This window comes from Lampetra planeri, chromosome 36 (genome assembly GCF_965212315.1).
Source record: "Lampetra planeri chromosome 36, kcLamPlan1.2.h2, whole genome shotgun sequence".
Taxonomy (NCBI): Eukaryota; Metazoa; Chordata; class Hyperoartia; order Petromyzontiformes; family Petromyzontidae; genus Lampetra; species Lampetra planeri.
The window spans coordinates 5,927,998-5,953,726 of NC_136142.1; the positions used below are offsets into that span (position 1 = coordinate 5,927,998).

Consider the following 25,729-nt stretch of genomic DNA (forward strand, 5'->3'; position numbering starts at 1 on the left):
AATAATCGATACAATTCCATAGCTGTTAACCCATACGGTTTACCCCGTATTACTGTACAGGAAAATTGAGTTTTCAGGTCCATACCAAGAAGGTCTAAATTGGTCTGTAATAAGGTAGGCAGCAATGATAAGGGGTTGACAGGTATGATTAATTATAGACAGAGACCCATCGAGACCCATAGAGATGGATAGAGACCTATAGATACATAGATACCCACAGAGACCCACGTAGATACAGAGACCCATAGAGCGTCTCTATGGGAGTCTCTATGGGTCTCTCTCTCTCTATTAGAGACCCATAGATAGAGCAAAGCTGTCAACCCATACGATTTACCCCGTATTCTTGTACAGGAAATTAGTTAATTCACGTCCATACTGCGTACAGCCGTTTTATTACGGGTAACAACAACAACATTGTCTATTTGTGTTTCTCCCTTGTGATGGGAATTTGTAGTTTGGTTTAGCCATGTTTGTTTGTTGTAGTACAGAGTTAGACTGATGGCCTTAATCTAAGTTGTCTTATGGTTGTTGTTGTTGTTGTTTGACTTGCATCCCACTGGGATTATTGCACACAGCGTTGGTGTACGGTGTTTTTTTCTGCAATATTTTGCTGTCTTTTCTTGGATTTTCTGTTTGCACTTAGTCACATATTCACTTTAAGATGTTTTTTGTTCATGTTTTTGTTTTTTGTTTGTTGCGGTTGCACCCGATTCAAGAGCCGAATGGCTCACAGGGCTACACCTAATAAACGAACTTGAACTTGAAGGATGAACGTTGAGATTTATAAGGGCACGGGGTGATAATAGGCATCACTGATAAGGGGGTTGACAGGTATGCGATCGGTATCACCTATCGATTAAAATCGATGTTTCCACGCACTCACAGTTGTCGCTACAAATCGTGTGTGCGCCAGTCTTTTATTCACAACTGATGCAAGTTCTAAACACGCGTGTTTAAATATGAGCATTTTTAATTCAAGGGGAGAAAATTTTAATTGATTCGGAGCATATAGGGCAGGGGTCTGCAACCTTTAAGACATAAAGAGCCACTTGGACCCGTTTCCGAAGGAAAAAATAAACTGGGAGCCGCAAAACCATTGCAACATTTAAAACAAATATAACACTGCATATATTGTTTCTTACCTTATTGCTATATACAGGATCGTGCAGTCAGCTGTCAATCTGAATAAAAAAATGACTTTTTCACTTAACAATGTAAAATATATTTTTGCAAATTAATAGCTAAATTACCTGGTTAATGGGATTTTTGCTCCTGAACCTCAGTGCACAGTGTCTGCACATCAGGGCTGTAAGACGTCACCTTCATTTTCACACAGGCTTGCAAGCTGTCATCTGTGAGGCGTGATCGATGTTTGTTTTTAATATAGTTCATGTTGGAGAAGACCTGCTCACATACATATGTGGAGCCGAAGATCGACAGGACTCCAAATGCATACTTTTTCATGTTTATATAAGTGTTGGGGATGGCATTCCATGTTTCGAATACAAGTTTGTCCTGTTTGGGAAGGTTTTCAATATCACTCCATTTATGATTCTGAGCCAGAATGGCCTTCTGACGGGCAACATCCTCAAGAGTAGCGGTCAAGCATTTGAACTTGGACACCCATATATCTTTGTCGGCTATATCGGCCAGTTCCATCTCAAGATCAGGTTGACTTACACCTGCAAATGCAGTCATATTCAATAGGGATGGATCGATCGCCAGGGGAGTGACAGGGAAGGATAATGTCGTTTTTTCCTCTCTGAACTCACAGAATCGTTTCCCAAACGAACTTTGCATTGTGGTGATTGCAGACTTGAAATATTCCAAATTTATCGTATCATGACTTTGTTTGAACTCTCTCAAAGAGGGAAAGTGAGACAGTGTACCTCTCTGTAAATCTTTGACAAACACTGTCAACTTGCGCTCGAATGCCAAAACCTCCTCCAGCATGTGCATGGCTGTGCCTCCTTTCCCCTGAAGGGTTGTATTTAGCGTGTTTAGATGTGCTGTCATGTCTACCATAAAATGTAATTTTTCCAGCCACTCTGGCTGTTCCAGCTCAGCAAAGGTGAGCTCTTTGCTGCCCAGGAAGGTTTTTACTTCTTCCAAACATGTGACAAAGCAACGGCAACGTTATTGCCTGTCACCGGGCGGGCAGTGTGGAGCGGAGCGGCGACCTGTCAGCAGCGGCAACGCCACAGCAGGTGTCACAGTGCGCCTCCTCCCCTCGCTAGCATCCGCCCCGGAGCCGCGGTCAAGGTTCAAAAGAGCCGCATGCGGCTCCGGAGCCGCAGGTTGCCGACCCCTGATATAGGGGAATACAACATAGACACGTACCGAATCGAATTATTGGATCTGTAAATACCGAACTAGATTTGAATCGGCAGGACAGAACCGATTAATGTTTAAGGTAATTATTTATTGCGAGACGTAGTAACGTGCCCAGTAACCACCAGGGTAGTTAACGATCCCTTAAACAATCGTGAAGTTCTAAAGTAAAACTGTAATCACTTAACAACGACTCTGACGCTGACGATTCACTTGCATCGATCGTAGTAATCGATTACTTGCAGGCGATACAGTCGACAACTCTACATGCAAATTCCATGCTAACGTCACACACGGGCAAATGGAATGAAACCCCAAAACAAATGTAGAATAGCACGAACTAGACAGGAATAGTTTAAAATAAAAAATTATCGATTCATATATTTCAAAAATTATGGTGAATCGCATCGCGTGACCGAATCGATACACGATTAAGCAGGAATCGGAATCGGTCATCAGCTGGTCTTGGTACAGTGCCGATGGTGCTGCTTTTCATCTCCTCTCCCGCCTCTCTCTCCTTTCCTCTCCTCTTCGCCATCACAGAGAAGAGTCTTCCCACCATCACCACCACCTCCTCCTCCTACTACGCAGACGGTGATCCACGCGGCTGTTATCAATCAAGGGCGTTCGACAATTTGCGGGAGATTCTGCGCGGCCTTCCCGGGGCACGGAGGCCCGGGAGCAAATCTGGGGGGTTGTGGCACGAAGCAAGAGGCAAAGATCCCCCGGGTAGCCTTCGAGGAACTGTTGGGGCAAGTGCTGTTAGAGGGTAGGTGTCTGTGAAGGTCGGCACGACACACGAGAGGGTCGGTAACAACAATCACGCCCGGCCCCAACTTTGTCTCGCTCGTGGGGATGTTTACGCGTCGCGCCAGATACTCAATTGAGGCCGAGTCTACCTAGGGGGGGAGGAGCGGTTTATAGGATCGTCAGCGGTGTTGGCCGTGAGCGGGAATCGAACTCGGGGTCCGTCAGGTTCGTAGCGTAGCGAGCGCGCTAACCGTTGCGCCACCGCTCCCAATAGAGAGGACCTCGTGATTATTGATTTGAAGTTTTCGTGACTGTAAAGTCACGTAGAAGGGAAATAATAAAAATAAAACATAAAATACAATTCTTAATGTTTATTTTTTATTATTTCCCTTCTACGTGACTTTACTGAAAGAACCAAGAAGATGAATTCCTGCAGTCACGAAAGATTTAAATCGAGATTTATTTGTATTTTATTTCTTTACCTACGTGACTTTACCGAAAAAACCAAAGATTAAGGATCCCGTGAGTCCAGACAGACGTCTGACCTGCGTTTGCATCATTTTAGTGGCTCCAATTTATTTGTGGGCAATAATAGTGAATGACGTGATGTTTTATTTTATACCAACGTGACTTTACCGAAAGAACCAAAGAGTACGTGATAACCGTTTGAAATGTGTGTGTGTGTTATCAAGTAATTTGCCCTTTTGATTTAAAGCTTTCGTGACTGCAGGGACTCATAGAAGGGAAATAATAAAACATATAAAACAATAACATTCTCACGACCTTTAGACTGCAACACAAGCAATCATCATCAGGTGTGAAATCCACAGCAAGAAAATTTGAAGGAAAAAAACGCCACTTTTTAAAAAATTTCTTGCTGTGGATTTCACACCTGATGATGATTGCTTGTGTTGCAGTCGAAAGGTCGTGACAATTTTATTGTTTTTTATGTTTTATTATTTCCCTTCTACGTGACTTTACCGAAATAACCAAGAATATAATATAATTTACCCTTATTAGCTATATTAATAAGTACGTATAACTGCAATTTTCGACGTTACGTTGTGTCAATGTCTGCTTTGGCCAATGGACTAAGGCGGAGATAGACAGACGTAGAGACATGGGCACACAAGCAGAAACAAAGACGTGGAAACATCAAAGACACCGAGACAATATTAGAAAGACACATCCGCATGGAAAGATGTCGACATATAGACAGATACAGATACAATTCAGATACATTCATGAAGCCTTTCACAGCAACACGGAGAGTATACATACACAGTGACACAAAGAGAGATTGCCTTGAGAGAGACGTGGAGAAATAAAATATTTCCCCAAACTACGGTACGCCACGGTGTTTCTTTAACCTATAATTGAAATTGGGCCATCGATACCAAGACGAATGAAAAGCTTGTGAATTTTTAAAAAATGTTTACTTTAAAATGTTTGGCACTTAATCACTTCTGTCGAACCAACGTTGCATTTTGTGGGACTATTTGCAGTTGTCTCTTTCGTGCTTGTTACTTTCTAAATCTTCTTGGTTCTTTCGGTGAAGTCACGTAGAAGGGAAATAATAAAATGATAAAAATGAAATATAATAAAATACAAATTCTCACGACGTTTCGGCCACAACACAAGCAGCCGTCCTCAGGTGAAGAAACAGAGCTGTCAGAAAGACAGCGTCCCAATGAACATCGCCAAACTTGGCAGCGTATATTTAAGCTGGGTCGGGGGAGGAGAGCTTCTTGACAAAGGAGTTTACATATCAACACCGAAATTAAGCATATTGATGGAAAATGCAGATATGGGATTAGTCACTCCTTGTGGAATGTGTAGGTGGTGGGGGGGGTCTCAAAGTCATATTATGCTCGTGTATTATGTAGGATGAGCAGTGATAAAGGGAGGAACATTTTAATTGTAAGGAGCTGCAGCAGCCAAACCACTGCGTATCAAGCTCGTGCATTGTGTGGGCAACAAAAAAGGAGAAGTTTGTCTTAAAACGTGCAATTTTTTGGTTAAATGTTGCTTCTCCTTTTTATGACAGGCGAATACAGACAAACCCAGGTGACCTTGCAGAACATCACAAGGGCTACAGATCGATTCCTTCCACCCAACCGGCGCAGCATCTTGAACAATCCTCTCTTCCTCAGCTCCCATTCACCGCCGTGACAATGGCCACCATCGGTGAGCTGTTGGCCCCAGACGTCCCGGAGCTGAGCCTCTTTGAGCGACTGCTGAACCACGGCCTCTTCCTGGGCGCCGTGTTCCAGCTGCTGTGCATTCTGGCCGTCGTGATGCTGCCTGACAAGGCGGCGGCGACGGCGGCGGCGGAGCAGGGACATGCCTCGCCGGGCTCCTCAACTCCTGCCGAGGCTGAGCCACCTCGCGCGAGCCGCCACCTCCAGGGCAAGAAGCTGAAGAAGGAGAGCAAAAAAAAGAAGTAGTCAAGTCGGACTGTGCCGAAGATGCCGTCGTCACATAGTTCTGACGCAATTACATTTTTGGTAACTCGCACAAGCGTCCTAGTGCAGGGGTCGGCAAACAATAACGGGAAGAGATTTTTTGTTTTGTTTCGAATTCGGTAGTAAAAACTCAATGTGTCAAACTCTTAGGTTTTTTCGGTAAAGTCGCGTGACTTTACCGAAAAAACCTAAGAGTATGAATCCTTGCAGTCACGAAAGCTTCAAATCTAGAATCAATATGTCAAGTCCCGCAATGCACGTGACTACGAGACGCGGTCCTTAATAAATAACGTCACAAAGCGGTCCTTAAAGAGAGCCGCATGCGGCTGCAGAGCCGCGGGTTGCCGGTCCCTGTCCTAGTGCAAGGTTGTCATGAAAGCACCCGTAACATTAGGACGTACATTTCGTATTTGCACCTGTCCTACAGTTCAAGGTTGGCACGAAGGTGCTATGTTTCTTAAAATAGGAGTCTGCAGAGTGGGAAAGGTGTGATTGTGCGATGTTGCATTACCCACATAGATAATTTCCGAGTTATTTTCGAATTTGACAAATTTGGACCGTGACGCCAGTGCACATAGCCTCTTGTTTCCGAAAATGTCACGGAATCCTTGAATTCCACTGTAAAGCGTGCAGTGCGTATATTTGTTTTAACGCTCCCGCAGTATGAACCGGGGTTGTCGCTGGGCTCTTACCGTGAACCCCTGCAACAGGTGGGAAAGGTGCTATCAATTCTAGATTTGAAGTTTTCGTGACTGCAAGGGTCCATACTCTTTGGTTTTTTCGGTAAAGTCACGTAGGTAAAAAATAAAATTTAAATAAATAAAATCACGAGATACAGTAATGTTGCTGTGACGGTGCCACCTGAAGACGGAAGCTTGTGTTGCCTCCGAAACGTCGTGATTTTATTTATTATATTTTTTACCTACGTGACTTAACCGAAAAAACCAAAGAGTATGTGCTATCAATTATTCAAGCAATCGATTAATCTGCAGATTATCGGTGGGAGTACTCGACTAATTGGACAACGCAAAAATAGTTGTCTGGGAAAACAAGTCTCATTTCTGCTGCCATGTGCTGCTGCATGGGAGGTAATGAACGGGGCTTGGCATCGGCATTGTCCAGTGTGGTGGTGGCTTGTGGTGGGGGGGGGTTCCCTCCTTCGGGAGGCAGAGACTCCTAAAACCCCTCTGCGCTGAGATGGGTAGCCAGGAAATGGCATTACAGCAAGTGGGTTCATGAACCTTTCTGTGTGGACATTTGAGTGTTATCCCCTTCTACGTGTGCATTTTTCATTACATATACTGTATCACATTTAAAGATTATCATTAATTAGTTTCTTATTTGTATGTCTTAGTTTATGTATTTGCCGACGGTTTTATGTTTTTGCAAATGTTAATTTCTAAACAATTTTTGTTTAATTTCAATAGTTTTGTATTGCTCTCTTTTGTATTGCTGTGCTTGTCTGCATGACGACGGTCTCCCTTGATAAGGATACTGTTAGTCTCACTGGGCTCTGGCCTGGTTATAATTATTTTCCTACTACAGTTAATTACTACACCACATAGCTCTCTGATGTGTCATTGGTTTGTATGGCGTGTTGTTAAGCATGACGTTTGACGTTTAATTCCATGTGCTGGGATCTTCAGGAATTATCGAGTTCCTGAGGAGCAAATTAGAAAGCTATACGGCACAATGACAAAAACCTACTGCACCCTTGTGAAAAGGGTTGTTTTGTGATCACCCAAACTCCACAAGCGATCCGTATAAAAAAGCCTCCTTTGAATTCATCGGTGCAGTTTGGTTTGTGGCGATTGATTCATCATCATGCTTAGCCATGATCTAACCACTGCTGGATGGATGAATGCTTCCTCGTGGTCTTGCGGTGCGATAGTCCCCAGCTAGCTCCTACACGAGCTAATTTCATCTCCAGTGCGGAGGACGTTTTCTTGGATGTGTTCACTCTATTGGCTGCCACTGTGTTGTTAGCCACCAGTGTTGTTAGCCTTGACCAACAGCAATCAACGTGTCCTGTCCAAGCCGGTTATTTAGTAACAATTTTTTTTATAAGTACTGTGGTATTCATTTGAAAATAAATGGTACTGCTTATTGCATGATATTTAACCAGGATGCTTCCATAACAGACTTGTTTAGGAGGGTTTTCTAATATTAATCTTTGGAGTAGAATAAAATATACAATTACAGATCTGTTTGGGCTTGCCCTTGTCATGCAATAGATACACGTGTCAGTAGGTATACAACACTGCATTGGTTAATTTCCATTCTTCCACTCATGATACAAGCATAAGACATGTGTGTTAAAGAACTGATGTTTTATACCAAGTATATGTAAGTATACTTTACATTTTGCCTAATGAAGCCAGCTAAATTTTACTAGCAAAACAGAAAATAAAAGTGAGATTAAAACCTGAACACGAATATCATTGATGGCTGAAATTATTCTCAACTTGAATCATGGCAAGTCCATCAGATCACTGGAGATGATTTGTTTTATTTCCTAATTGGTCGAGGATATCCATTTCAAGATGGTGCAAATACAGTGTGCACTTATGGGACTCTTAAGATTTTTTTAAATAAATTTCAAATTGTCACAAGACGCAAGCTCTTTCGTTTCAAATGCCCACGTAGTCTTCTCCGTGTTGCAAGGCTCGTTGGAAGCTGACATTCTGTCCTCATCCACCGCCCAAAAAAAACAATTGTCATGGTGTCTCGTTGAACGGCTTCTCGCATTGGCAAGAATGTAACTTACGGAGTAGGATTTTCAGGGTCATGAATACACCAGTTGTGACTGTCAGCCAGCGCTACGCTTGAAAACGTGCCAGATACTGAGCCATTTGTGTAGGGGAAAAGCTGCTGATGTGTGTAAAGCAAACGACGAGAGAGAAGACCTCTCAATGAGTTGGATAGTTCATAAAATTGACAACGGGGTGTCTGAAAAAACTCTTCCGTGATTAAATAATAAAAGTTTCCAGCTGTTTGAACTGCATGGTTGAAATATTGGCAACATATTGCTTTTAGTTATAACAATATAACTGGAACAAAACAGTCCATGGAAACATGCTTACGTGAAAATGCCGTGTGCAATGTACTGTACGTTGAATATTTGATTTTACTGTACACTTAACTTTTGTGTTTCTACCACTAGGTGTCAGACGAGTACCCTGCCAATGTTTGGATGTGGACTTTGAAAGTATTAAATTATCCGTGTAAAATGAGAATTACAGAGATTGGTGAAACCGCTCCCAGGGTCATAGGTCCATTTTTCGCAGATATCGTAGTTTTGAGAACACTGGATGCATCGATATGGCGTGACATTGGCAGGCCGAGCGTGTCTGCCAACGTCAAGTTGGGGAGCCATGGCGAGATGTTAACTACCTCGCCTGGTATACAGGAGGTCGTGGGTCCGATCCCGACCCTGACGCCTGCTGCTGTATATTTTGACTTTGCATGTTCTCTCCGTGGTCGTGAGGATTTATCTCCTGGTCCTCCGGTCTTTTCCTCCACATTTAGAAACATGGATTTAGAATTTTCGGCTGCTATACATTTCCACATGCTAAGCCACTTCATTGGACTATCATTTGTGGCCAAGTTGCTTCTGAAAAAGAGCTATATAGCTCAGCGGGCCTTACCTGGTACCGAAAGAACTAAGAATATAAAGTTAAAGTAGTTTCTAAAATAGTTTATAGTCTGGAAAAATTAACAACTTGTCGAGCACCTTTGTAATTCAGCCCACTGATCTATATGGCCTAATGAGCTATATGGCCTAATGAGCTATATGGCCCACTGAGCTATATGGCGCACTGATCTATATGGCCCAATGAGCTATATGGCCCACTGAACTATATGGCTATTTTCGTCATGCGCATCTCACAATGCGTACGTATCGTGTGCGACGAGCGTAGCCGCTTAGAGGAGTGGATATCGAGTGCCACTGAGGTTATGCCTAGAGACCCGTTGCACGCAAGACACAACGTGTGTAAAAACTACACAGCCTTTTGTCAAGGCGCTCTTCTTCCACCTCCAACCCAGCTTATATATACGCTCCAAGCTTGGCAGTGTTTCATTCTTCACCTGAAGACGGCTGCTTGCGTTGTAGCCGAAACGTCGTGAGAGAATTATTTTATTATGTTGTATTTTTATTATTTTATTACTTCCCTTCTACGTGACTTTACCGAAAGAACCAAGAAGATACACAGCCATTGTTCTATAGGCAGCAAAAAACCCATACAGCATCTCCTGCAAAAGTGCGCTGTGCTCCTGTTGTCTGAGGTCACCAACAAAATAAATGTGAGCACATGTGACCCACTGAGCAAATGCTGATGAGTCATAATTATGACAACACCCGCTCTAACTTGTATTACTGCATAACTGCTCCTGTCACTTTGTGACATTTGTTCAAATGATGGTGAACTAAGACAAGATGACCACTATATATATTTTTTATAATTAGAACTGCTGATGCTTGTATATATAATGCGCAAGGGCTGCGTGCTTATTACACATTTTTGCGTCTCATTTGAAACTCGTGGTTTTCCAGCGGGCACAATTATTCTATTACTACGGGTTTTTTTTATCATTTACAAATTTGTTATGGACGTTGAGATACACAACAGCAGAAGACGATGCTTTTCCATAGCGACTCGTATTTACAAACGAAGAAACATGTTACGTGGGTCAGCTAGTAAAGTTACAAACTGCATTGTAAAGGCTATTGAAACTCCTCGTGTGAGCATTGATCATAAGTGTAGCAGTCTGCAGAAGTTTATTGACCGAGCAGAGCCCATTGAGATATACAGCTCTTTTTTTCAAGGGCGTCTGAAAGTCCACGTGTGAGTCGGAGGGTAATGCACAGCAAAGTGTACGCACCTTCAGTGGTGCTACTATCCCATTGGGAACCATCAGCAAAATATATTTTTTGGAGACCCCCCCCAATTTCGATCTATAAATCCCCGTGTGAGATGATGGAAGAGATGTAGGCAAGAGATGTAGTGAATGATAGATATATAGACAAAAGGTCGAGGTGTAGTGAGTGGAGAGAGTAGATAACGCATGGGACATTCTTGATTTGAAGCTTGCGTGACTGCAAGGAATCCATACTCTTTGGTTCTTTCGGTAAAGTCACGTAGGTAGAAAATAAAATAAATCACGACGTTTCGGGCGCAACACAAGCATCCATCATCAAGTGGGAAAGCTTTTTTTTTTTATACCTACGTGACTTCACATGGGACATGTCATGAAATAAGAACTGTAGAAAAGGAAAATAGTTTAGAGGTACGATGCAAACAAGATAGGAATTTTCCTTTCGTGACTTTACCGAAAGAACCAAAGAGTATGGATCCTTGCAGTCACGAAAACTTCAAATCTAGAAGATAGAAATTAATCGTTGTAATTTTTTGTAAATAATTTTTTCCCCATTGTTTATTTGGATCTTAACTCTACCTGATATTTAATGCACTCACATTTTTTTCACGAATCCAGGGCCGACCCCTGCATTAGACTCATCCGGCAGCGAGACGGCGATCCACCGAACTGATCATGTGCCCAGTATTAACATGCAACGCTCCTCGGCCAACGTTGGCATGTGGTTGGAACCGTTGGACCAACATTGGCCCAACTTTGACCCAACGTTCCATGCTCACTGGGTGGCTGTTAGTGTATCAGGTGTCTCGCAATGGGACCTTCCATGACAATTATGTTTCCAAGGTGGAATATAGCCACCATGCAGAGAATTCACCTGAGCTGACACCGATTGACTACTTTGTATTCTTGGTTCTTTCGGTAAAGTCACGTAGGAGGGAAATAATAAAAATAAAACAATACAATTGTCACGCCGTTTCGATTGCAACACAAGCAATCGTCATCAGGTGTGAAAACCACAGCAAGAAAAACTTCGTGAGAATTTTATTTTTATTTTTTTATTATTTTATTATTTCCCTTTTACGTTACTTTACCGAAAGTACCACGAATATGAATCCCTGCAGTCACGAAAGCTTTAAAACGAAATTTGACTACTTTGTGTCGATGCGGAAGCTCGTAAACACTTTACAATTAACGCTGAAACCTTTTGTACATTAGCGGTGACCCTAACAGGTGGAGGGTGAGATGGGGACATAACAACTCTTGTAAAGATGACCTAGTCTAGTCAAAATAATAAAAAGTTGTGTCACTTTTAGGGATTTTCCTTCGTGAAAACCAGCAATATTAACTAAAAACTGGAGGCAAAACGGACAACTGTATTTGCAAATATGCAAATTCAGTTTGCACTGACACCTACCCTACGCACAGACACATTTATGCGAAAAAGCGTCGGGTAATCCAGGCGAATGAATTATTTTTCGAAACATGTTTTTTGTAAGAAATCCCTGCAGAAATAACTGTTATCTGGTAGCTCTCCCCATGAACATCCCTTAACGCCGCTACTGGCAGAACAAGAGTCATGACCCTGTAGTAATAGGTTTTTACCCTTTCAACTGGTACAAAAACTGACACCTTTATACAAGGCATCATGTTTGCAATAACCACAACACAAGCAGTCAAAATGCAATCAAAAATAAACAACTCTGATGATGATGATGATATGCACTGTCCTTGAAGTTGATTGGTCCACACCCGAGACAGCTTTTCTTAGAGCCTAGTCTCCATTGGTGTTGGACCAGATGACGCCAAAAGGCGTACAACTCAAAGACAGCGCACTATCAGAGTATTGAGAGCTCGGGGTAAGCATTTACACTATGAGACCTCCTTTACCAGTGGCAAAATATAGTAATAGGTTTTTACCCTTTCAACTGGTACAAAAACTGAAACCTTGTATAAGGTGACACCTTGTATAAGGTGTCAGTTTTTGTACCAGTTGAAAGGGTAAAAACCTATTACTATATTTTGCCACTGGTAAAGGAGGTCTCATAGTGTATAAGTCATGACCCTATTTTGTACGAAAGCATTCCAACCTAACCTAAAAATGCTGCCGGTAATGCGCACCGCTAACATATCTTGCTGTACTAAACACAACGTGTCCCTTCGATTGCAACACGAGGGACACACACACACACACGTGTTGTGTTCAGAGGTGAGGCTATTGTGGCTCGCGCGAGGGCGACAGCGCAATTACGTGCCAACCTTGGTCCAATATTGGCACTTTTCCTGGCATGGCGAACTGGGGTCGCGGCAGCACTGGCCTGCACAGAGGTCTCCTGCTCTTCTTCTTCACGTAGAAGGGAAATAATAAAATAAAAAAACATAATAAAGTAACATTCTCACGACGTTTCGGCCACAATACAAGCGCTCAATTGGAGCGCTGTCTTTCCGACAGACCTGTTTCTTCACCTGAGGACGGCTGCTTGCATTGTGGACGAAACGTCGTGAGAATTGTATTTTATTATGTTTAATTTTTATTATTTTATTATTTCCCTTCTACGTGACTTCACCGAAAGAACCGAGAAGATGAATCTCTGCAGTCACGAAAGCTTTAAATCGAAATTTACAGGCATGCTGTTGGAGGCAGTGTTATTTTAGCTCCACAATACAGCTGGGATGTACAATCATTTAAGTAATTGTTTAGTCTACAAATTATCGGTTTGATCACCGGTATTCGACTTATCGACCACAGGGAAATAGTTGAAGGGGGGAAAGTCCCACTTCTGTCCACACGTGTGCCGCTGGACGGGAGGCTGAAGGCGACGATTGATGATGCCATCTGCATCGTCAGACACGTCACAAGGTAAACTCTACCCCTTCTTTTGCAACTCTTTTTGTCAACTACGGTGACCTTACAATCATACATACATTGTTTGTGATCTCGAAATAAATTGCTCCACGAAAATCATTGTTAGCATCTGACACCCCCACACATCCACCACCTGGACTAAGCTAAGGGCCGTCCATAAATGACGTCACGCACCGGGGGGGGGGGTCAGACATTTGTGACGATGTGTGACGAGGGGGGGGGGGGGTTGAGAAATGTGACGTCACATCAAAATGCGCAAATTTAAATAACACGTTCTACTTAATTAAATCGACTTTTTAATAAATGTTTTCTCCTACAACATCAGAGTGCAGCGCCACATTAAATACGCACTACAATGACAATAGTTTAAATCGATTTGAAGCATGTTTTATTTTCAAAATGGAAATATGGTTTTGGGGGGGGGCAGAGCTTTGTGACGTCATATTTGAGGGAGGGGTCTGACTTTTTGTGACGCTGTGTGACGAGGGGGGGGGAGGTCAAAAATCGTCCCAAATTGCGTGACGTCATTTATGGACGGCTCCTAAGGCAAACAATACACGCGTCTCCCGATGCAGCTTGAGTCTACACACACTGACACTGTCTCACAAACACCACCTCATTGTGAAAGACCCCAACGCCCAAGATCCTCCTGGGTTTGACCTTTTACGAAGCTCACGGTTCACCCTAAACCGCATCCACTGCACAAAACCATGGCAGTAGATGCACAAATGGAAATTTTAAAAACAAAAACTCTCTGGTAGTATACTCTTAGGTTTTTCGGTAAAGTCACGTAGGTAAAAAATAAATAAATATTATTATTTATAGAAATAGTAATATACATATTAAAATACATAAATAATAAACATAATAGAAATAATCAAATAAATATTCTTTCTATCAATTTTATTCTTTATTTTTTACCCACGTGACTTTACCGAAAAACCTACGAGTATGAATCCTTGCAGTTACGAAAGCTTCAAATCTACAATTTCCGGTAGCAGTGGTGGTGGTGGTAGCGGTGCGACCGTGGCCATCCAGAGCAGAGACCGTGACAACGTCAGAGCGAGGCGATGCCCCATCCACAAAGACGAAGGGAGACATCGCACCGACGATGTCACTCCGCTTGCTCCACACGCGGTTGACCACCTCAATGTGAAATTGTCAGCCGTTGTTGCTCTTTCATCCACATCGGGCGTTCGAAAGAAGAAGAAGACCGAACTCATCACACTCCGCGCAAATTGGGTCCCGGAAACCTGATTGACAGGATCTGGTGAAGCGAGTTAAAATTCCAGGGGCAGAGTTTAAAAACCGCAAAATACAACAACCGCTGTGGTTGTGCAAGACTTGGGGGTCAACATTCCACGTTCGTTTTGGTACATTATAGCGTACAGTTCAGTCGTTTTGTCAAACTACTGCTCCTCCCCAATAGAATATATATTTGATTGTATGTCACACATTACTCACTGGCGCTGTTGTGCAGAATATTAAATGACAAAATAGATAAGGGGCCGTCCATAAATGACGTCACGCACCTAGGGGGGGGGTCAGACATTTGTGACGATGTGTGATGAGGGGGGTGGTTTGAGAAATGTGACGTCACATCAAAATGCGCAACTTTAAATAAATATAAACAACACGTTCTACGTTATTAAATTGACTTTTTAATAAAAAAAATTTCTCCTACAACATCAGAGTGCAGCGCCACATTAAATACGCACTACAATGACAATCGTTTAAAGCGATTTGAAGCATGTTTTTTTGGGGGGGGGAAGAGCTTTGTGACGTCATATTTGAGGGGGGGTCTGACTTTTCGTGACGCCGTGTGACAAAGGGGGGGGGGGGTAAAACATCTTCCAAAATCGCATGACGTCATTTATGGACGGCCCCTAAGCGGACATGAAGTCTCTTTCATATATCTGCCCCTCCACGTAAAAAAATCTAATTCAAGTATTTAGTTGGCAACCAATCGTCACACACAAACTTCTGGGAGTACTGAAATCCAGGGGCATTGATTCAGTACAAGCAAAACCCTGGACCAGTTTCAACATGCAGGTTCTCGTCAGCAGAGTTCGGCTTTTGCTTGAATCGACGTTATAGGCAAGAACCCTTCATCGAGATATCCGTCTGCCCAGTAAACGTAGCCAACGTTGGTCCAACGTTTCCAGCCACGTCTTCTTGGTTCTTTCGGTAAAGTCACGTAGAAGGGAAATAATAAAATAATAAAAATAAAACATAATTAAATAATTCTCACGACGTTTCGGCCACAACGCAAGCAGCCGTGGTCAGGTGAAGAAGACGGCTGCTTGCGTTGTGGCCGAAACGTCGTGAGAATTATTTTATTGTTTTATTTTATTATTTCCCTTCTACGTGACTTTACCGAAAGAACCAAGAAGATGAATCCCTGCTGTCACGAAAGCTTTAAATAGAAATTCCAGCCACGTGTCAACGTTTGGCCGAACATTGGGCATATTCACCGGGGTACTTAACCGTTCAAAGTTGGTCGCATATAGTCTTTTACTGGTAGGAACCTCCTGGTTACACAAGCCCACAGGGGATTATTGTGTCCGTCCGTCCGTCGTGCATACAAAAATGGGAGGGGTGGAGCTGGGTGGGGAGGGGCTGGGTGGGGGTGGGAGGGGTGGGGCTGGGTGAGGAGGGGCTGGGTGGGGGTGGGAGGGGTGGGGCTGGGTGGGGAGGGGCTGGTCACCCCGTGGTGCCCTTATAAGACTCAACGTTTAACCTACTCACGCCGGCTTGTGCCCACTCTCACAATCGCGCATATTTGCGGAATACACCACGCCGCCGTTGACCCTGGCCAATAACCGAGCAACCCAACGTTCCTACCAGCTCCCTCCGCAGGAATGTGTTAAGGTGTCTACACTGCCCGTGTATGTTGTTGCGGTAGCAAAGCGCATTGTGATCATTTGAAAACTTGGCCACGTAAAGTTGGGCCCCGTTGTGTAGGAGGGGGTCTCTTTGTGCGCTGAGCAAAGGCATTTTTTTTGCAACAACTAGCGAATTGCATTACGCGCGTTTATGGGTAACGTGTGGAAATTGGCCTTTGGGCACAGTCCAACGCTGAGCTTTCACATTTAACACTGCGGTGAAGCTTCCTTTGTGCCTCCCAAACGAGCCGAAGCGGTCAGCCCGATCAACTTCTCCTTATAGCCACCCGCTAAGGACGTGACCACGGTAAGCTGATCGTCGCACGTTTTCTATAACCGATTAGCACGGGGTTGGCTACGTACGGTGCGAAAGAAGTTCAACGCATTGCACATACAATCGCATACCTGTCAACCCGTATTCTTGTACGGGGAAATTTAGTTTTCAGGTCCAAATATATTTGTGTCTGTTTGTGTTTCTCCCTTGTGATGGGACTTCTGGTTAGGATGAACGTTGGGTTTAATAAGGGACACGGGATGACCAATACGATCTGAATTAGTCTGTAATAAGGTAGGGCACTGATAAGGGGTTGACAGGCATGTAGTGGTGAGTGTACTAATGAGTGTACTAGTGAGTCTACTAGTGGTGGGTGTAGTGATGGTGAGTGTAGTGGTGAGTGTAGCAGTGGTGAGTGTACTAGTGGTGAGTGTACTAGTGGTGAGTGTAGTGGTGAGTGTACTAGTGGCGAGTGTACTAGTGGTGAGTGTACTAGTAGTGACTAGTGAGTGTACTAGTGGTGAGTGTACTAGTAGTGAGTGTACTAGTGGTGAGTGTACTAGTGGTGAGTGTACTCGTGGGGAGTGTCTATTTGTGTGTTTCTCCCTTGTGATGGGACTTTGTAGGATGAACGTTGAGATGTATAAGGGGCACGGGGTGACCAATATGGTCTGAATTGGTCTGTAATAAGAGAGGCAGCACTGACAAGGGGTTGACAGCTATGACATCGGCCCTTCATTTCAGCCCGAACAATCTGCAGTAACATTGCTCGACACGCCACATCCGTCTCCTCACCTTATTTTGTCCAGCATGATGCAGTCCTTACGCTGTTCTCATTCATGCAAAGAGATATACAGTATCCTGAATGCAATATAATATTATGGATAGGTGTACCATGTAATCTAGTGGTAGTGCCTTACGCCGGTAATCCCAATGGGTTCCGGAAAATATCGAGTGAGAAATTATACTGGTAGGAACGAAGTGAACCAGCCTACAATAGATTATATCGTCCGTCCGTCCGTCCGTGTAGCAACATCGCCCCCTACTGCAAACACTTGGCAGGACCCTACAAAAACATTTAGACTCAGTGAGGCTTTCCTGGCTAAACAAGTGTAATAATACATTATGTTTATATTCTTTGGTTATTCGTTCTTACCAGCCCACCCCGCAGGGACCTGTTAATATTCATCATTACCGTTATCAACAATACATTATCTTGTGATATATCCAGCACTAGGCAATGAAGTCGTGTTTGTAATCACCATAATGATGGCCAGCTAACGTGGCATCATCACAACAAGCACCACCAATACGTGATCTTTATCATCATGTATTCCTATACCCACCATAAACATCATCCTCATTATGAGTCTTGTATCATTACCTCATCTATAACCAATACATCTTTAACACAATCGCCGTCACGATTGCTGTACTTTCATCGTCATCATCATAGTAATCGAATCTTGACTTAAAGCTTTCGTGACTGCAGGAATTCATATTCTTTGTGTCTTTCGGTAAAGTCACGTAGATAGGTTCAAATTAATGATTTTGTATCCTATCTTAATCAAGGCCGTAGCCATGGAGTCAACATTGGGGGGGACCAAATCTTCCAGGGTGTCTGGGGGTCCCAACCCAGAAAAATATCTACATTTGAAAACGAATTTCCTGCCTAAAACATTAAAAAATTCACTACCACATGGGATGGACTTTTTCTTTATTTTTTTACAATAATGTCTAATAGTGTATTGTATTACATTGCTCTGTTTTTACTTTTTAACCTTTTCTTGTTTCATTCTATGTAATGGCAGTGATTAGGGTTTAATAAAGTACAACCATAACCACAATCATATAACCAGAAATCTACGCATTGATTTATATGAAGACAAGTCCAGATATTGTGGCCAAGGTTTAGCAAAGTGTTGTTTTTATTTACATAGCAATTATTTTTATAGCAATATATTGGGAGAGGACATTTTGAGCATGTGTCCCCCCCCCCCCAATATATATTATAATTACGGCCTTCATCTAATTAATAATTTGAACCTATCTACGTGACTTTACCGAAAGACCCAAAGAATATCATAGTAATCGATTCGATGCCACTCGTTACAGTAATGCAAATTGGCCAAACATCTCAATGCAGGACTCCTGAAATGTGTTCTTTATTTGGTGTTGCGTGTCTTCCCTTGTTTGTCCGGATCTTTATTCTCTGTATATATGTTGAAGTTCAACATATATTCGACCCAGGGTGGGGGGAGGCCCTCATCCAGCAGTGAATTGAGCAGGGGCTCCACCTGGTACACAAGTTGTTCTGCTCTGCTCTTGTAAGGCGCTTCCAAATCCAATTCATGTTTAAATGCCGTATAAATGTTGAACTTCTTTCACGCCGTACGTATCCAACCAGCAAGTGCAGTCTTGTTCAAATACCGATGGTGATGCTACTCTTGCTTGCACGAAGTTACGTCAAATTACTCCCCACTACAATATAAATGGTCAGAAACTCATTGTACGTTTATTCTCCCCCCCCCCAATTTACTCTTGAAGTAGATCCTAAATGCCCAATTGTTTAAATGTATCCCGTCCTAGGGCTTCTGTCCGAACCGTCACACTTCCCCGCAGTGGCCGTGGGTACGCGGTCGGGCACATGGCCTCAAAGTGCACCTAGCCTGGCACAGGCACTGTGATACCGTCACTGCCTCCTCTTAGTGTTTGTGAACAAGTGCAGTCTTGTTCAATTGACGAGGGTGATGCCACTCTCGCTTGCATGAAGCGCGCAATAAATCATTTCCACACACAGTACAGTATATACATTATCTGAAACTCAGATTACACTTTCATCCTTTCCCCTAAATTATTCTTGAAAATCCCAATTGTTTTTTACACGCTTTTATTGGTGCTGACGTTGTCGTATCCTCAAATCTTGTAACTCAATTTTAACCCACTTCTCAATGTGTTATCGACTGCAAACTTGGAATACTTATGTCATACTGATGACAATACTATATTCTATCATAAAAAATATCTTTTTAAACAATCTTCTTACACGCTTTCTATGAACTCACTCTGTCTGTTGTTGTTGTCATATCCTCAAATCTTGCAACTCAATTTTAACCCACTTCCCAATGTGTTATCGACTGCAAACTTGGTATACTTATGTCATGCTGATGACAATACCATATTCTATCATAATTTTTTTAAAATATATCTTTAAACGATCTTTTTACACGCTTTCTATTAACTCACTCTGTCTGTTGTTGTCGTATCCTCAAATCTTGCAACTCAATTTTAACCCACTTCCCAATGCGTTATCGACTGCAAACCTGGTATACTTATGTCATACTGATGACAATACCATATTACATCACAAAAAATTTAAATAAATATTTTTAAACCATCATTTTTACATGTCATGTTTCGGCTTGGCTCTAATTGTCCACGCTCAACTGACGTTGGCTGTAGTTCACCGCGGCCCCTTACTTCGTGGCGACCTGCGGGGCCACTTCCTGGAGTCGTGGAGTTCCGCCATTACTCACTCGCTACATTTCATTGAAGCGTGGTTTACATTTTTTTTATATTATTTATAAACACATGAGGCTGCTTGCTGTGGCCATCTGGGCCGGCTCTCTTCCCCGCAGTGGCCGTGGGTACGCGGCAGGGGTCACAGTCCCCGTACTATAGCAGCAGCGGCAGCAGCAGCAGCATTGGTGCCATTCGCGCGCGAACTGCGCCCTGCGTCGTCACTCCGCCTCACGACGACAACAAAACTCGCAGCGTCTCCTCTTGTCACACACACACAAGTCGCGCTGACACCGGTTTTCCCTCAGAAACATCATCGCCACCACCCCCCCCCAACAGATGGCAGAGAGAGACGGCGGCGAGGGCTTGGCGAGGCGAGCGGGCGAGGCGCGGCGCGGCCTGAGGGAACGCGCCGAGTCGCAGTGCGAGGCCGGGACGCCCAGTCCAGCCGCGTACAGACACGTACCCGCAGCGTGGTGAGCACACACAACACACACGCGTGTCTCTGTGTGTCTCAGTGTGTGTATGTCTGTCTCAGTGTGTGTGTCTCAGTGTGTGTGTCTCAGTGTGTGTGTCTCAGTGTGTGTGTCTCAGTGTGTGTGTCTCAGTGTGTGTGTCTCAGTGTGTGTGTCTCAGTGTGTGTGTCTCAGTGTGTGTGTCTCAGTGTGTGTGTCTCAGTGTGTGTGTGTGTGTCTCTGTGAGTGTGTCTGTGAGTGTCTGCGTGGCGTCCAGACATCCCCGCAGCGTGGTGAGCACACACAACACACACACACGTGTCTCTGTGTGTCTCAGTGTGTGTCTGTCTGTCTCAGTGTGTGTGTCTATCTCAGTGTGTCTCGGTGTGTGTGTCTGTGTGTATCTCAGTGTGTATGAGTGTCTCTGTGTGTCTATCTCAGTGTGTCTGCGTGGCGTCCAGGCACATCCCCGCGGCGTGGTGAGCACACGCACACACGTGTGTCTCAGTGTGTGTGTGTGTGTCTCAGTGTGTGTGTCTCAGTGTGTGTGTGTGTGTCTCAGTGTGTGTGTGTGTCTCAGTGTGTATGAGTGTCTCAGTGTGTGTGTGTGTCTCCGTTTGTGTGTGTGTCTCAGTGTGTATGAGTGTGTGTGTGTCTCAGTGTGTATGAGTGTCTCCGTGTGTGTGTATGAGTGTCTGCGTGGCGTCCAGGCACATCTCTGCAGCGTGGTGAGTGCGCGTGTCTGTGTGTGTCTGTGTGTGTCTCCGTGTGTGTCTGTCTCTGAGTGTCTCAGTGTGTCTGAGTGTCTGTCTGTGTCTATCTCTGAGTGTCTGCGTGGCATCAGACACATCTCCGCGGCGTGGTGAGCACACGCACGTGTCTGTGTGTCTGAGTGTGTCTGTGTGTCTGTCTCAGTGTGTCTGTCCCTCTGAGTGTCTCTGAGTGTGTCTGTGTGTGTCTGTCTCTGAGTGTCTGTGTGTCTGTCTCTCTGGGCGTCTTGTCTGCTAGGCACCATACACATCTCTGCGGCGTGGTGAATACTGTACACATGTGTCTGTGTGTCCGTATCTGTATGTCTACGTATTTGTGTCTCTTTGTGTCTGTGTGGCACCAGACACTTTCCGGAGGCGTGGCGAATATACGCCTGTGTGTGTGTATATATCTGTATGTTTATGTCTGTGTGTGAGTGTGTTCTTGTGTCTGCCAGTCATCTCAGTCAACCCATAACACCTGGGCCCTGTCCCTTGACCTGACAGCAGCAGCGAGCCTTTGACACGCCACATCGCCTCAAAGTGCACCTAGCCTGGCACGGCACTGCAATGTGATGACGGCTTCTTAGTTGTTGTGTTTGTGAGTGTTTGTTTACGTGAGTCCTTGTGCCTGGGTGCTTGTCTATCTGCATCTTTGTGTCTGTCTTTGTATTCCCTGTGTTTGTGTGACTGTGTTTAGTGCGCTGCGCTACGATCCCGACGAACAGAGTTCAATTCCAGCTCACGCTGACGATTATTTTAACCGATCCTTGGCCTTCCCTAGGTCGACTCAGTCTCAAATGAGTACCAGGTGCGGTGTGTAGTAAACATCGCCACTGGGGAGACAAAGGCGGCCGGGCGTGGTGTTGGCCACCCACCCCCTCGTGTGCCACGCCGGCCTTCATAGGTGCTCGCTAACAGCACTTGCCCCAAGTCTCTAAAGACTTTATAGGGGATCTGTGTTTGTGTGTCTGTATATGTGCATCACTGTATCTGTGTGTCTGCTGAGCGGTCAGACAGAGCCGCGTGTTGAATCTACACACGCGTCTACCTATTTATTGGTATCTGTGGATATTTATTTTCCGGGTTGCGTGAATGCCCGTGTCATATTAGAACATTACCTATACATTACCTATACCTGTCAACCCCTTATCAGTGCTGCCTACCTTATTACAGACCAATTCAGACCTTATTGGTCACCCCGTGCCCCTTATCAATCTCAACGTTCATCTTACAAAGTCCCATCACAAGGGAGAAGCACAAACAAATAAACAAAGTAAATGTCCGTATTGAAACGGCTATAAGCCATATGGACCTAAAAACTACATTTATTTGTACAAGAATACGGTGCAAACCGTATTAGGTTGACATATGTGTGTGTGTATCTGTATGTATATCTGCATATTTGTGTTGCTTGTGTGTGTGTACAGTGTTTGTCGTTGCTTTGAGGACTTGCCACAACAGTCTGTGTGACTAATCTGTGGATCTATGTTTGTTCTTGTGATTGTTATGTTGCAGTCTTAGGTACTCTGTGACACAGATAACTTATTTGTAATCGTCCTGTTTACTTTCCAACCATGTGGTTGGTTGATACCCCTCCCCCCAACTCACATTGTTGCAAGAATGTGTAGAATTTGACGTAGAAGTGCAGCTAATTCAAGATTAGATCGTTTAAGCCAGCATAAAGTATGGTGGGTCCTTGGGTTTTTTGGCTTACTGCGCCATGAACCCAGTGACCTGAGTTCGATTCCTGGTCACGGCTAACATTGGGGGTGAGTGATAGCCAAACTGAACCTGGGTGACCATCTTCACTGACCCGCGCTGACCAACGTGGTGAAGTATGGTCAAACATCCCCGGGTGGTGGTGCACCCCTATCATCCAGCACTGTGGAGGTAGATCAGGCAAATGTTGGGAAACGTCCTTCCCGTAGGTGTCGAGGTGTTATACCCTTGTTTGCTAGGAGATGACAGTACAGCAAGTGTGGACTAATCTCCATCTGTATTGTCTTTCACATGCATTGGTTTTCTCCAAGTGCTCCATTTTCTTCCCACCTGTATAAAAACTCATTCATTGGGTGAAAGTGTAGTAGGTTTATCTGGGTCGTAGATGTACTCTTGGAGGCAACACATTTATTTAACACCAACACATGGGGTAACTGCCCCTTAACAAAATAACAACCTGTGGTGGTGACCACCAGGCTAACTACACTAATTACAACGTCACTAGCTACAACGGACCAGACCACAGCTCGGGTCCAGGTCCACGTGTTGGAGACTCGGTAAAACGTAGGACGTAGACGAAGGTTTCTTCAAGATGAACAACAGCGCCGATCCCTCTGGGGGACCCGGCTTATATCGTCTGCGGTGTGGCTGGCTCTGCCCTTAGCCACGACCACCTTCCAGAATCCTCGAGCAGGATCTGGCCCCCGACCACGTGACCACCCCTAGCCCCTTTGTAGACTTAACCGGTCACGTGTCCTCTCGGGTCAAGCGGAGTGCCATGGCCTTTAGTAACCCCGTTTCTATGGCCGATACTCCCACACCCTATCCTGTAGGGGCCGGCACTGCACGCAGAGCGTGGTGCCATCCAGCGCTGTCAATCAGTGCCCACCGAGCCCCTCTAGGGCCAGTATTACACAGTGACATCCCGCGATGTCACTACAAAAGCATCTGAATATATAGAGGACCACTGAGTGTGGGAAATCGTTTGTACCGGCCTTTGAGTAATTATCTTCCAGAGTGAGTGATAACTCGCGTTCTAAGTAGGTAATGTTATATACCATTCTACAGTATATGATAGCCATCATGTTGTGGGCAGTCCTTTTTGTCTGATCCCCGGAGCTATATAGCTGGGTTTTTCCAAAGAGGAAGGATAAAAAATCTTATTCAAATTGCTTTCTTTTTATTTATAAATATTGAGCAATGCACCATTTAAAAAAAAGTTCCCCCTCTTCAACAGCCACTTCCTGTGTTGTGTTTTGTGACGTATGCGTTTGGATTGTATGGAGTCTTGTCACGTTTAGCTTATTTCACGGTAACATGCCGATTATAACTTGTTACCGGAAGGAATTTGTCACCTGTAGCTTATTTAATCATGAAACGTATTCGCCGTGTATGAAATGCATTTAATCAACAAAATATGAAAGGATGTAGAAGTTTGTTTTTTACGGTTCATGAGTAGAATCATTTATTTTAAGAACAAATATTTTTTTTAATTTGTCCTATCAATATCCAAACTTCATTTTTTCAAAATAAACGGCACTTATTCGGATTAAAAAACGAGCGGACTGGATACCCAGTATACTGTTTAGAGGCGTAATTGCGAGCAGGTTACATTTTTTAGGAGAGTGGAGCGCGACTCGGAGGCACCGTCTCCCCTGGTTGCACGGGGATTGGGAGCTCATGTTGGATGGCTTAGGTGATATAATCCACTTACCCACGCAGGATGCGCACATCTTGTTCCGTAGGGAGTCAGATGGATTCACATTTGGGAATCGGGGTGTGTCCTGAAAAAGAAAAATTCTGGCTAACCCACACACACATTTTTTAAGATAACATGCTAGATTCGTTGAAACACGTTACACTCCACCTTTTTTTATTGTTTCCTCTTCACACAGATGGCCGCACAATAACTTGTCCACTTAATTTGCCTACTGAACAAAACCCTGCTGTGTCAGCAATGAGCTTTGAACTATTGTGGGATTTACCATTTCTCAGGATACCTCTCAATTGAGCCAGTAATTTGTAACCTGTTCAAACTGACTTCGCAAATATGGCCGTGAGAACAATACTTGTAGTTTACAGCTCTTTGTAAATCTACTGGCTGGTGAAGGCCTCCCTGAGCCAAACCAGTTGTGGGCGTCGTTTGATGATTATTTGTCATGCTCCGGTCAATGCAGGTTTTTTAAGTGGCAGGGAGCTTCCCATGACCACTTTAGATGACACTCATGACCCATGTCGGTGATAGTTGGGAATTGTGCTATGTGCCCAGGTCGCTGGGGACATAGGACAGTGCGCTAACCTCTTTGCCACTACTTAACCTGAGTGCTATGCATATTTTTATTCGTGAGGGAGGAGTGTAGGATTATCGTTATTAGACTTTTGTTCAACTTTATGGCCTCTGTATCGTCCCCATCTCCCCACGGTGGCGAGTTGTTAACTACCTCGCCTGGTATACAGGATGTCGTGGGTTCAATCCCAACCCTGACGCCTGTATATTTGGAGTTTGCGTGTCTCTCTCTCCCCGTGGGCACGTAGATTTTTCTCCAGGTACTTTGCTTTTTCCTTCCGCATTTAGAGTATTTGGCTGTAATACATTTCCACGTGATAAGCCACTTCATTGAGCTCATCATTTGTGGCCAGGTCGCCTCTGGAAAGAGCTTTGTAGCTCAGTGGGCCTTACCTGGTAAAATAAGTTTTAAAAATAATTTTAGCCGACGAGTTTTAGCTGACTGCTACGATCAGACCTTCTGGGTGCGTCAGCTAAGTCCCATTGTTGTGTCAGGGCAAGAATGAAGCTGATTGTAATTATCAGCGAAACGTCGTACTACTCAAATTTTA

The 25,729-nt window shown here is 44.1% G+C and overlaps 2 protein-coding genes across 3 annotated transcripts in view; both read left to right on the plus strand.

Moving 5' to 3' along the window:
- The first annotated feature begins 2,763 nt into the window (after positions 1-2,763).
- MANBAL (mannosidase beta like) lies at positions 2,764-7,976 on the plus strand. Of its 2 annotated transcripts, XM_078611447.1 has the most exons (3): positions 2,764-2,925; positions 5,129-5,148; positions 5,235-7,976. In XM_078611447.1, the coding sequence occupies exons 1-3, from the start codon at positions 2,811-2,813 to the stop codon at positions 5,526-5,528; spliced, it is 429 nt and encodes a 142-aa protein (XP_078467573.1). In that variant the 5' UTR covers positions 2,764-2,810; the 3' UTR covers positions 5,529-7,976. The 2 variants fall into 2 exon arrangements, with proteins under 2 accessions (XP_078467573.1, XP_078467572.1); XM_078611446.1 differs by having other exon boundaries at positions 2,764-3,100; positions 5,129-7,976.
- An 8,416-nt stretch (positions 7,977-16,392) lies between these two features.
- Positions 16,393-25,729, plus strand: part of LOC144730732 (NAD kinase-like) — a 46,007-nt gene continuing 36,670 nt past the window's right edge. Inside the window, exons 1-2 of the mRNA XM_078611449.1 lie at positions 16,393-16,479; positions 20,305-20,441. Coding sequence (XP_078467575.1) covers positions 20,305-20,441 — 137 coding nt within the window. The 5' untranslated portion in view covers positions 16,393-16,479. The remainder of the gene's footprint in view (positions 16,480-20,304; positions 20,442-25,729) is intronic.